This window comes from Silurus meridionalis, chromosome 2 (assembly GCF_014805685.1).
Source record: "Silurus meridionalis isolate SWU-2019-XX chromosome 2, ASM1480568v1, whole genome shotgun sequence".
NCBI lineage: Eukaryota > Metazoa > Chordata > Actinopteri > Siluriformes > Siluridae > Silurus > Silurus meridionalis.
The window spans coordinates 7,027,741-7,041,853 of NC_060885.1; the positions used below are offsets into that span (position 1 = coordinate 7,027,741).

A 14,113-nucleotide genomic window follows, 5' to 3' on the forward strand; every position below is an offset into this window, starting at 1 on the left:
ATAGTAGCTACTGAATTGGTTACTGAAGGATTATTAAGATTATTGTTTTATTGTTAAGAGATTTTTTTTCCCCTACCAAGCATGATGTAACATTTATATAAAAAAAAAACTAAAAAAAAACATCCTCATGCTAGGTCAGGGTCAAAGAAGCTGAAGCACTGTTAGAGTTTTTATTTCCCAGGACAGAGAAGAGTCTTGAGGCAGGTCTTGCTCATATCTTAAAGGGATGGAGGTAAAAGTCATGCTAGAGGCTTGAAGGGAATACGGGGGGATATGATTGAGGTCCACCTCTGGCTTCACTGATCTGCAGAGACTTTACTGTGGAAAAAGCAGCAGTATTCTAGTCCTGGTTTAATAAGTTGCAACCTCCTTTACTGAACTCGATGTGTATTCTCATTGTAATCAGTACTAATCAGATCAGCACAATGTTGTTATGCTTTTAGCAGCACCAAAATTGGTTTGTTCCTCCTTTCCTTTTTTTTGGAATCGCAGCCCGTCGTGTGATGGTTAAGTGGCGAAGCAGCCATTCAAAAGGTGAACGTTAATAGATTGCTTATTAGTTAAAGCTGTTTTTGGAGATATAATGGCTTTCGCTATTCTCTCTCTGGTTCCTGCATTCAGACTATATACCATAATTCTAGCTCTCCATCCATTCTTTTGTTGGTGTCGATAGCGACACGCCACATCCACCCACATGCTTTAATCTCCCCTCTGTGTGTGTGCATGTCTGTCTGTCTGTCTGTGTGTTATAAGATTATTCTCTCTGTATTTTCATAGCTAATGATTTCATTAGAGTCGTGTCTCGTTCCTGGTGTCGCCTTAGAGAAAGGGGAAAAAAAAAATCATTTGAAATCGATTAATGAAAAAGTGATGTGAAAGCCTTCACTGACTTTGATAGTGTTTCAGTGGGTAATAATCACAGCCCACTATCTGAGCTAACACTCTGTTCGTGCAGTAATTCTGCAGCATGACAACAGAGCATGATAGAACAGAGCTTGAGTGCCATTAGAGAAGATGCTTATTATATAAAGCGGTTTAAATAAACCTTTAAAACTATTTAAAAGGACATTTTCAGTGTGTTTCTTACTCTCTCTCACTCCCCTTCCCCCTTCCCCCTTCCCCCTTCCCTTCTTCCTCTCTCTCTCTCTCTCTCTCTCTCTCTCTCTCTCTCGTCTCTCTGTATTAAAGGTTACACTTAAATAAATCTACATGTTCACGTCAACTTGAACCATGTTGGCTTTTTGCAGGTAGTCTTCTGCAAAAAAAAAAAAAAAAAAAAAAGAATTGCCCGAGTCGTGCATTTGAAGCTTTCGCACTAATTGTGTTTCCCGTCGCAGTGCTGCCGTTGACCCCAGGCACCGAGGCTTCAGTGATTAAAGCAAACAGCTTCCGTAACGCACTATTAAATAAAGGCCATGACATGACAGGCTTCCACTGTAGCCCGGTCATACTGATGCAGCACGAGTCCGGATTGTTTAGCACGCCCCCACCACTTCCGTATAATCCATGCTCCTCTCTCCTTCAATAATGTGCTGCTTTTACTTTTCTTATAGCATTTTTTCCCCCTCCTTTCTTCTGTCGATTCATTTTTCCTTTTCCAGTATTTTAGCTTGTTAAGCAAATTATTTATATTGCTTTTTAAATATCCAATTCCACATTTAGTCCTTGTTCGCAAAGTTTTAATATGTCACCCATGGCTTCTGGTTGGAGCGTTTGGTGATGGTCTTGGAGATGGCCACGTCATCAATGCACTTGCCGATGTAGCTGGTCACTGTTGATGTGTACTCCTCTAAGTTGATGAAATTGCCGTTGATTGCAGCTTCCCTGAACATGTCCCAGTCTGTGCATTCAAAGCAGTCCTGGAGAGCAGACATGGATACTGCTGGGGAGGTTTTCGCCTGCTTTTGAGTTGGTCTTAAACGCCTGCTGAGTGGTCTGTATGCTGGGATCAGCTTAACAGAGATGTGGTCTGAGTAACCAAGCCGACGCCAGGGTCTGGAGGCCTGGTTCTCGAAGGTCGCATAGCATTTGACACAGATCATTATTTATTGTGTTGTTGAGCTTGTTTCTGAGTTCCTCAAGTGTTTGGCGGTAGTACACAGGGACACCGGTTGCTTCGATGTCCATATGTTGCGCAAGGCGTGCTACAAAGTGAAAGTGGCACCATTTTGGGTCCGGAGCGGCCGCTGCGAGCTACTGCCGCAATTGGTTTCGAGTGTGCTTATGGAGATTTGTGCTAATTCAGCCACAGGGGCGTTAGTAAAGTACTGAAGAGGCCTGGGGTCAAGTGAGCATTTTAATTCATCTTAAAGGTGTTCAGTAGAGTTGAGGTCAGAGCTCTAAAGGAGGCCATTCCAACACATATAAAGCATATCTTTATGTAGTTGGCTTTGTGCACAGGGACATTGTCATGCTGGAACAGGTTCGGGTTTCCTAGTTCAATTAAAAGTAAAACTTTGATGCCACCGCTTTCAAAGACATCTTGTACAATTGTGTGCTTCCAGCAGTTTGGGAAGAACCACATATGGCTGGGAAAAAAAGCCAGTGCCCCAATACATTTGACCTTAAATTGTATCCTGTTTTAGTCGGTAGAAGTCCTTTTGTTTTGTTTTTTTGTTTTGGTTTTTTAATTAAAAGTGTAGTCCATTTTTGCAACAAACGTGATCTAAGAACAAACTTAAAATGAAAATCAGTAACTTTTTTTTTTTACTTTGGCTTTACTTTTTTCTTTTCCTACATAACCCAGAATACTGTTTGACCCCTTTGCTGTCAGTAGTGCAGTGGCATTTATTCTGTGTTAGAGGTGCGGTGGTATCTTGTAATTCCCTGAATACAATTAATGTTTATCTTCAATGAAATGCCATGGCAATTGCACTAGCAATGTGACATCAGAGCGGCAAAAGTGTTAACAAATAATTATTTTTTTAAATGCACAAACCATGAAATTTGCACAAAACACATTCAAAATTCAGTATAAACATGTTGAGTGTGAAAAGTGGTCTTTTAAAAGTGCAGAGTCTCATTTACCAAAATGATTCCATCTAGCAACAATCATAAAATCTGGATATAAAACCACAGTGCAGTGATTTAGCTATTTTCTTCATTTCTATATATTTATAACAATAATATTTTTTTTATAAATGTATATCATTTTATATTAGATTACACTAGATTTCACTTTGTCATTGTGCAAGGTATATGAAAACTAAATGTTTTTATTCTGTTTTATTATTAGAATCATATTATTAATGTTTAAGTATGCATATTTAGATTTTAGAAATTATAATTTAATTATATGAATTCTATAAATGTATATAATTTTATAAATTGATATTATTTATTGTTTATATTATTTAGTTGCCTTTAAACCTGATTACGAGCTAAATCATTACTTCAAAAGCCAAAATGCAAATTACCTGCAGTCCAACACATGTTTGGTGTCGGTTACATTTTCAGGTGTGATTCAGCAGTGGGCTTTAAACTTTTATCAAAAAAGATGTAGCTGCATATCTGGCTTACGCTATTAGTTAGAATAAAAAGGAAGTCATTTCGATAGCGCTGTCTACGAGCTGCCTTACTGTTAATAGCCTTCATTTATCAGATTATATATATATATATATATATATATATATATATATATATATATATATATATATATATATATATATATATATATGCATGCAGTTCACCACCTTGCTTGGGATTTCACTCAGCTCAGGAAATTATGGGTTTAGACCATCTTACGCTTCCTAAAGGCCCAGACGTGCCTCCTTCTCCAGAGATGTCCACTCAGCTAACAAATAATGCGGTTCCAGCACTGGCTACCCTTTAATGAACCTTAAGAGTGTGCACAGAAGAGCGCTGCTTTCATTGAATCACTGTAATTTATTTGAAAGTGCCATAGGCCAGACTGTGAACAGAAAACACAAGAGTCTGGGTAGATAACCATCAATAACACAGGGCAGAACGTTTTCCTCGTACAGCTTAGGCTAAAAGAAGTACGTTTGTGAAAGCACCCTCGGGTCTGTTCGTTACGCCTGGCTTATCCACTCTCAACATCTCAAACCCTGTTACAAGTCTGTCCTCCTCTTTTTTTTTTTTACCTTAAATTGCCATGCAAACAAAACTCACTTTTGTTCCTTAGTAGATACTGAGGGATTTTTCTTCTCTGCTCATGAAAAATCAGCAGCTTCTGTGGTACTCGTATCATTTACAGATGCTAATCGCATTGCTGGAAGTATTATGGGCATGTGGAGTCTCTGAGCCCAAATTTACATGAAAATGAACCATTGTTCTCGATGGAAATTTCTTCTACAATTAAATACGCTTGGGTGTTTTTTATTAATGAGAGGTATTAAAGGTCTTTTTTCCTCAAACAGTAGAAAGATGCTGGAACCACCTGTTTTTGCCAGATAAGCCCCTTATTACTTATGTAAATCTAACTGTAGTTCAACCCTGCTGTTCAGGCCCTTTGGGCTCTCCCATAATACACCTGGGCAGTGGCACACTGACTATTAATGAGGATTAGCTCCAGGGACAATGTTTTGATTCATTTTTCTGGAAGTTATTTGATTATAAAATGCCTAAAACTTTTCCTATTTCTCTTCCGTACAACACACTGATTTTAACACTAAGAACTGTGACAACTCGTATAATAATATCCATTTCGTTTTAGTGCTTTCATTCTTTTGGCTGTTCGATCAGCTTTCATTTTATACACATGCATCAGAGGTACCAGTGATCCTTTCCTTTTCTTTTTCCGGACCTGCCTGATCCATCTCGACTCTCTACCTCCAGATTGAGTTCTTTAAATTAGACACCACTCGGACGGTTATACGTGAAAGTTCTATGAAGTTACTGCGAAGGTTTACATTTCAGAACTATGACGATGGAATTAGACTGTAATGGCAACAATGGCTTAGGACTACAGTTGCCATGAACAGTCTTTGCATTGAAATGTCCATCTCTGAACATTTGATAACCTCAACAATGATGGATCTATAATGAGCGAACATTCAGTGTCACACAGATGAGAATGGGTTCCCCTTTTCTCACGGTTTCTTCCTCCTAATATCTCAAGGGGTTTTTCCTTTTCACTGTCACCACTTTCTCGCTCATTAGGGATACACTTAGGCAAGTGGAAGCCCAGTGGTTAAAACATTGGATTTCTGTTTAGAAGGTTGTGAGTTAAAATTCCAGCTCTACTGAACTGCTACTTGGGGCCCTTGAGCAAGGCCCTAACTCTCAACTGCTCATTTGTATACATGATGTAACTGTAAGCCGCTCTGTCACAAATGGAAATTAAAACTGATAGGGATTCAATTATGATGTTAAAATGTAGATTTGTATTCTGTTCAATTCTGTAAAGTGGCTTTGAGACAATGTCCACAAAAACTACATAAATTAAATTTATTTTTTTCTCCCAGTAAACGCTATTTGTACTTGCGTAGGCAACGTCCCGCTGTGAATCAGAACATCGAACATCCGTGAACTTCTCACAGAAATAATCAAAAATACAGCAGCAACCAACACGTTATCACAACAGGGTGGAATTTTCCTTTTGGTAAACACATTAAAGAAAGAAACACGCATTAAATTGTTCAGTGGTTCTTGTAAACACGCATATGCACACCTCTCTTCCTCTTCTGTCCTCCTCTGAGATTTCAGACTCGCTGCATCTCTAATAAGGCTGAGCAACAAGCCGGCAAATCCAAATCCGGGAGTGCGGAGTCACTGTGGCTCCAAAGTGTAGTCATGAAACACACACGCACACATAGGGGCAATTTAATGGAGCCTTTTGACCAGCTGACTATTTATTAAGAAGTGGGAGGAAACTGGGGAACCCAGAGAAAACCCAAAGCCCACACAGGAATATAATGTGAAGCTCCACACCATACCTCAAGCTCGGAATAGAACCGTGGCAACAAAAATTTATATTCAATCAAAACTGCTATTATGGTTAAATTCTAACTAGAGGCAAAATGTCCAGCATGTGACAGACATGTTTTTGTACAACATTCATATATATATATATATATATGTAGATAGAGTAGAGTAAAATGTATACCATTTTGTTTCTTGCTTTTAACAGACAGTACAGTAGCTGAAGTAAAGTGTGTGTGTGTGTGTGTGTGTGTGTTGTGTTGGTCAGAATCCAGGAGCTGAACAACCTGGGTGAGCTCTCACCACACTGGGACAACCTGAGGAAAGATGTTATCACTCGCTACAGCCATCTGATCAAAACCTACCAGGAAACACTTGCTGAGCTGGAGAAGTTCACCGGTGAGAATTCACACGTCTGTCTGTCTGCACATCTATCCATCTGTTCATCAGTTCATCATTTTAAATTTCTATCTATCTAGCTAACTGTATTTTTAGTCTTTGTCTATTTCTCAGCCTATTTCATAGACTCATCCATCCATCCATTCATCCATCCATCCATCTTTTTGTAAACTGTAAATCTGTTTATCCGATTGCATATATGTGTGTCTGTCTGTCTATCTGTTTGTCTAAATACCTTTTTTTTTGTTGTGTCTGTCTCTTAATCCTACAGTTCAATGTTCATTACTTGAACAGATCCATCTATCCAACCATCCATCCATCCATCCATCTCTGTCTGTCTGTCTGTCTGTGTCTCTGTCCATCTAAATATACCTATTTATCCATTCATCAATCCTTCCATCCATCTATCTAATCTCTCTCTGTGTCTATCTGTCCATCTAAATATCTTTTTTGTAATTCTTTTAGTTTTATTGTCAGTCTCTCAGTTTAACCATCTCTATGTTTATGTTTATAACTAACTGGTTTATTTCTCTCTCTCTCTCTCTCTCTCTCTCTCTCTCTCTCTTCATCTATGTGCGTCTGTCATCTTTTAACATCTTTTTCTGTCAGTATGTGTCATACCTGACAGCTGTTGATGCACTAATGCACACATTGATTTTAATAATACTGAGTCAAACCTGCAGCAGACTGAAACATCTCTAAAGCAGAGTGAACTCGCATCTACACAGAAACAGCATCTACACTGTTTTCCTTCATTTGCTTCATATAGTGCAATAACATGTTAAGTACAGACTGCTTAATGTGGGATTTATAAATGTGCATAGCCAATTAGTGCCATATAATTATCATCATGCTGGCATGAAGCCTTAGTAGGATTCTTTTTTTTTTTTTTTGTGTGTGTGTGTGTGTGTGTGTGTGTGTGTGTGTGTGTGTGTGTGTGTGTGTGTGTTTTTCTCCCTGTGTGCTTCTACATGTAGCATCTCTCAATTTTTCTTAAATACGTAGTGGCACTGTAGTCATAGCAACTAAGTTTAGACTTGGCAGAGATGATAAAGGCAAAAGGTCTGTATAAATCAGACATGTGGGGAGTGTTTACTCTCTCATCCCGCTGCTGGCAACCGCAGAGATCGCAGATTGCAGATTGTAGCCTTGGCTCAATTTAGTGTACACAGCTTAATTCTCCGAATACACACGCATGATGTGGGGAAAATGCATGCTATTTGTCTTTTTTTTCCCATCCTAGACACACACACACACACACACACGTTATAGAAAGGGTATAATGGTTGTCAGTCTCTCACACACATGAACACACACACACACACACACACTGCTTGCACATCTCATCTTATCACTGTATGATCATGCAGCTTTATTTTGTTAGGACTATCATCTCTGGGCTTAATGTAGCAGCTCCAGTCGTCACTCCCTATCACGGAGGAAGAAGTAATGGCAGGGCACAAAATGTCACCATCTCTACTGCCTCGTTCTTTGTCTGAAACCTTTAATAGTCATTGATGTTTTTGCCCTTCTAATCAGCGCTCCCGGGCCAAAAAGCTGATCGGTCCAATCGATCGGCGGCGTGATTCGAGCCGAGGCTGGCAGATGAGCTTGGGATGCTCGGTGTTGTTTTGCCGCATGACTGATGGAGCTCAGTCTTCAGCGTTATGGCTCCTGACAGCCTGCTGCACCCACCTCTAATCTCGTTTGCTGTAAATCAGAAAAGCCTCGCTCCATCTCCTCTTGCCTTTCCTCCACCTCGGCTTTCCTACACTCACTTTTAGCCACACACTCAGTCACAGGGCCCAGACGTAATCCAGCCGGCGCGGAGAGACTCGACTGCACGGTATTAATTATTGATACCGCGTGTTATTAGGAATTATACGCAGGGTGACCTTTTCCTAGAGAGAGAAGGTTTGGTATTTAGAGAATTCTGCCTGAACCCCCGGAACTCGCCGTCTCGCTCTACTCTTCAGCTAGCACTGTGCACGTGTCCAGAATTTTGTTTAGTTCGGTGAATGACAAGACCGACTCCTGAATGTTCTTCATCTGCTCCTAGAACTTCAGCATCAGCTCATAAAATTATAATTCCTTCATTAGACAGATGTGCAGAGACTTTTCCACTTTTATCTCACCTAACCAGCCAAAATATTTCTGTCTAGACAGTTGGTATTATTATTATTAGCATTAATTATATTAATAATAATTATTATTATTATTATTACATAAATGCTCATTTGTAATTCAGTGGGACGTATAATCCTCACCTAGATATACACTAAATTGCCAAACATATGTGCCATTCTTCTCCGAACTGTTGCCACTAAATTGCAAGCACATCGATGTCTAAATGTCTTTGTCGGATGTGTCATTAAAATTCTGCTGTACTGGAACTAAAGCCCAAACCTCTAACCGACTGCCTCTGTGCACAAAACAAGCTCCCTGAAGATTGAAGTCGAAGTTGAGTGGTCTACACCGAGCCTTGACCTCAACCCTATCGAACACCTTTGGGATGAATTGTAAGCTTCTGCAACCCAGACCTTCTCACCCAACATCAGTGCTTGACCTCACGAATGCTCTAGTGGCTGAATGAGCACAAATCAAAGCTACTTGACTTGAAATCCACACAGCCTCATTTCAAACTCTAGTGGAAAGTCTTTTCAAGAATAGAGGTTATTATACGAACAAAATATTGAATAGGATTTTATATAGGTGAGATGGTCCATTAAATGGTCAAACTTTTGACTTTTTAGTGTACAACCATATACATATTCCATATATATATTCACACACTGATCAGGCATAACATTATGACCACCTGCCTAATATTGTGTTGTTCCCCCTTTGACTGCTAAAACAGTCCTGACCTTCGAGTATCAACAGCTTTCACTTTTCCAGCAGTTTGAGCTACATGAGTTCGTCTTTCTGATCAGACCACACGGACCAGCCTTCGCTCCCAACGTGCATCAATGATCCTCAGCTGCACACGACCCTGTCGCCGGGTCACCACTGTTCCTTTCTTGAAGCACTTTTAAAAGATGCTGACCACTGCAGACCAGGAACATCCCACAAGAGCTCTAGCTCTAGGGTGCTCTGACCCATTCGTCTACACATCACAATTTGGCCCTTGTCCAACTCCCTCCTTACGCTTGCCTGTGCCTGATCGTTGTAGTTTAGTTAACACTATAATTACACACTTGGACAATGAACTGATATAGATACTGAACATTGCGGAAACATTCCACAAGAACTGCAGTTTTGGAGATGCTCTGATTCAGTGGTCTAGACATCACAATTTGGCCCTCGTCAAACTCGCTCAAATGCTTACGCTTGCCCATTTTTCCTGCTTCCAACACATCGACTTTGAGGACAAAATGTTCATTTGCTGCCTAATATATCCTACACACTAACAAGCGCCATGACGGAGAGATGATCAGTGTTCTTCACTCATGCCTTCTCAGGGAGTTTTCCTTTGCCACAGTCAACACTGGCTCGCTCATTGGGATTAAACTTGCATTTATATTGAACAAACTTATAGGCACTCAATTAATACACTCTCTTATACAACTTTATTACCCTTTTATCTAGCTGCTTTGAGACTTTGTAAAAAATTCTATACAAATAAAAATTAATTGAATTGAACAGTGTTTAACTAGGAAGTGCTTTTAAAAATGATTGAAGCATTGCAGCTTTTTGAAAGAGCAGCATTAAATAGAAATCTGTTTCACTATCACTGTAGCCATTTTAAGTTAGCAGGCGATAAGCAGAGAGTCAAACTCTTTCACACATCACAGTAGTAAATGGAGGACAAATCTTGGCAAGTGCAGGTCTAAGCGGGATAAGTGAATGAGCTTACAGCTTCTAATACACAATAAGAGGTCTGAGCTTTGCTTCCCTTTAAGCTTCATAGATCAGATGCTTTGAAAAAAGGCACGTACCTGCATAAGAGAGCATTGTGATGCATTATTCATCGGCAGCGAGTTTAGTGCCAGGTTTGTACCGACTTGATTTGTGCACTATGCAGCCACCATTTATGCAGAGGGACTACACTAACACTAAGCCCACACACACACTGTGCGAAGAACAACAACATCTGCTGGAGGAGGTCAACTAAGCACACTCTGAGCACCGCCGGAGCTCTAGCTGCATTGATCAATGCTGTGCCGGCTGCAGTTTGAGCTTAGGCCCCGCGGCTGGATATACGGATCTGCCGGTGTGAGCCTCCCACAGCTCAGGCAGGAGAGACACTGAGAAAGTGCGGAGAAATTTTTCCAGCCGTTTGATGAAGGGTCCCTTAGGCTTCACTGGTGAGCCAGACACATGCTGTGCTGAGGTGATGTGTGCCACGCTCTGGTTTTAACTGTGTGTACAGCAGCGGGCGTGAAAAAGAAAACGTTCACTAATGAGTGTGTGCAGGTGTTTCTTTGCCTACAAACCTGTGTTTACCCCCGCAGCTGAGTATGTGAGGGTCAGAGTAGCAGGGTTTCCCTCCTCCTCCTGCCTCCAGAAGCACCTGGCCTCACAGATGGAGGGCATGATGGGACTAATGCCACTGTGGCAGCTCCATTAGCCTGCGAGCTTTCCCAAGAGGGGAAGAGAGAGAGAGACGGGCCATGTCAGAGTGCCACACAAACACTGCCTGATCACCCAGGGACCAGCCTTTACTTCTAGTGCCACCAATGCTGGTTTTACTGCTAAAATTATGTGGAACAGAGTATCAGGCAATGCAATTAGCTGTAATTAGCAATTAAATGCCAAATTTTACAATTAACTATTTAGCAAGTGACAGTGTTTTTAATAAAAACATAACTAGCGGCTAGTATTATCTAGCATTTCGTATCAATGAAGAAGAGCCTTTGTTTGTCACATATAGATCACTGGACAGTGAAATTCTTTTCTTTGCATATCCCAGCAAGCACAGGTTCAGCCATGATACTAGAGCACATGGCGGTAAGGGCCTTGCTCGGATATTATAGGGTTACAATGTGGGAAAAACTAAGTACACCTTGTGATTCAGCTTGTAGAACTACCTTTAGCAGCAGTAAGTAATTGCGATTGACTTTATCATTCTCTCGCATCATTGTGAAGGAAGAGCATTGCTTCAATTCATTCAGGTTTGTGGGCTTTTGTTTATGCACAGCTCTTTTAAGGTCCTGCCACAATATTTCAGTAAGATTGTGGTCTGGACTTTAGCTGGGCCTTTGTTTTTTATTTTTAGCCATTCTGCTGTAGATTTGCTGGAGTGCTTGAGATTACTGTCCTGTCGCATGACCCAATTTTGACTGTTTTAGCTGTCAGACACATGGCTTCACATTTGACTCTAGAATATCTAGGTATTGAGGAGTTCAAACCCCAGTATTGCCAAGCTGCCACCCTTGGGGACCTTAAACAATGCTCTTAACTCCCATAGCTCCAGGGGCGCTGTATCATGGCTGACCTGCGCCCTGACCCCAGCTTCCTAACGTCAGATGCGTATACGAAGAAAGAGTTTCACCGTGCTATAAAAGTACATGTGACAGTTATAGAACACCTTACGTTTTTTCGTTCTCTCATTCTTTTTGAAAGAATGAATTCTTCCTTTCTTTGTGAGAGAATGATTTTTTTCTTTCTGAAAGAATGAATTTTTTTCCTTCTTTCTTACTGAAAGACTGGATTTTGTTTCACGTTCTGTTTTTCTTTCTGTCAAACTTGAGCCATGCTGGATTTTTTTTGTCTTTGAGAACGCTTTCTCCTGGCAAACCATCCACACAAACCATATTTTTCTGTATTGTATTGTCCTGAACATTTAAAATGATATCTGAGGCTTTTTTTTTGCAATTTCTTTAAGCGTCACATGGTCTGTCCGTGAGGTAAATTTTGTTGAGACAGCCACTTCTGGGAAGATTTGTAAGCTAAATAATAATAATAATAATATTAATAATAATAATTATTATTATTATTATTATTATTTATATTCATATTATAATTGGTTGTATTTACCTCCTTTTGAAACAGCATATAAAACAGCAATACTAACAGCCATGTTATTAGTGTACTCACCTGACAGTTTTTCTTGATCACTTAGTTTTGATATTCATATTTATTGAATATTTCTGATCAGATTATTGCAAAACAAAGGTCATATATTTTACAATAATTAAGTTATTTATGCCTAGACATTTATTTGTAATTTTCCGCTTGGAATTTAATTCTTAATTCAATAAGCACTTTTTTATTTGCAGAAAAGAACAAATTTATATATTCTGTATTAAATGTAAAAAAAATAAATTGTTCAATCGATTAGCGAACAGACGTGATATTAACAAATGCGTCCAGTCCGCTTTCATACCAAACGAAAGTGAGTTACGTGAGAAACGATGCACACTGTTATACAGCTTGGCACAGTTTTGGTTATTTATAAGGTGCTGTGGCCTCCTTCTGCAGGGCAAGCCAGAGTGCTTCATACATATTTAACTTTACACAGGTCATACCGGCAGAAAAAAGCAAAAAAAAAAAAACAATACTTTGGGGGAAACAGCGATCACTACTTATCGGGGTCAGAAGTTGAAAGAAAATACCTCTCATTTTTTTAAATATAAAATTTCGAGTGAAAGGTAAAGATTTATTAGTGTTGTTAAAAAGAATAATGTTGCCTATTTATATGATTTATTTGCCTTTACAACTAGTATACATTCATTTATCTTTAGTAATGACTTGTGGAGGATTCTAGAACCTAGTACACAACAATGATGGTGGGGAAATAAACCCTGAATGGGATACTCATGTATCAGATAGTAGATAGAGCTCAGGATTGAGCCTGGACCTTTAGGCAGCAACTTCAAATTCTCTAACCAAGTTTTTTGGTTGCTCACAAACTAATGCAGAACTTTAATTACTGATGTACACAAATCCTGGGGGGGGGGATTTCTTAACCACTTAATTGGTATGAGTTAAATAATCCTCACACTACCTACACGGAGCTCATTAGCAGGAGAAATAAACTATAATCAATCAGAAGAGTGTGAAACTGCAGGCTGATTAAAGGGTCCATTACAATGTCAGCTATAGGCATGAAAACACATTATATTCACATGTGCTGCAGCAATGCACAATGTTTTCCTAGTAATAAATGAGTGTAGTTATACTGCTGTAGGTGTCTTAATTATACCACATTAGATGCTAGTAAATATATTTATATATACACACTTTTAAAAGTATTGGGACACTTCACACTGTGACTTTTCTTCAAGCCTTTGCCCCAAATTTAGAGGCACACATCTGTGTAGGATAAATTGTTCCTTCAATTCAAACATGTTCCATCATGACAATACCCCTGTACACACAGTCAGCCATGGGTTACAATGGAAGATCTTGATCCCGGGATAAATTGGGATGTTGACTGTATAAGCTTTTAGGGAACATCTTACAGGTTAGTCCAATTTTATTTTATTTTACTAAACAGTGTATAAATTTTGAGTTTAGGTGTACACAGGATGTTGTTCTCAAGGTCTCATAACACAGGCAGGGGATTTTAAGTTTCTTTTGGCCGGTAATGTGTATGGAACCTGTGGTTTCAGTGTGCGAAACGCTCTCATATGCATCAGAGCGTAACGCTCAAAGGCTAGGTCACTTTCAGAACTGTTAGTGCTCCTTCCCCTGCAATCCTCTGACTTCTGAGCCAAACAGCTACACTGCCGTCTTCCTCTCAGTGACCTTAACTAACTAGAGCCACTTAACAAATACAGTTTTGGTGATAAATCTTCTAATGTATATTCCAGTGGTTTTGCAAAAGCCCAGCTGTTTACAAAGATAATGAGTAGTTTCAACCTGTGTTTTAGGATTATTTGAGGGG

General features: G+C 39.6%; 1 protein-coding gene across 10 annotated transcripts in view; it reads left to right on the top strand.

The window, feature by feature from the left end:
* Positions 1–14,113, top strand: part of inpp4b (inositol polyphosphate-4-phosphatase type II B) — a 235,419-nt gene that overhangs the window by 159,002 nt on the left and 62,304 nt on the right. For all 10 annotated transcript variants that reach the window (XM_046835884.1, XM_046835892.1, XM_046835901.1 and 7 more), the window contains one exon: positions 6,152–6,282. In XM_046835884.1, the coding sequence (XP_046691840.1) occupies positions 6,152–6,282 (131 nt within the window). The remainder of the gene's footprint in view (positions 1–6,151; positions 6,283–14,113) is intronic.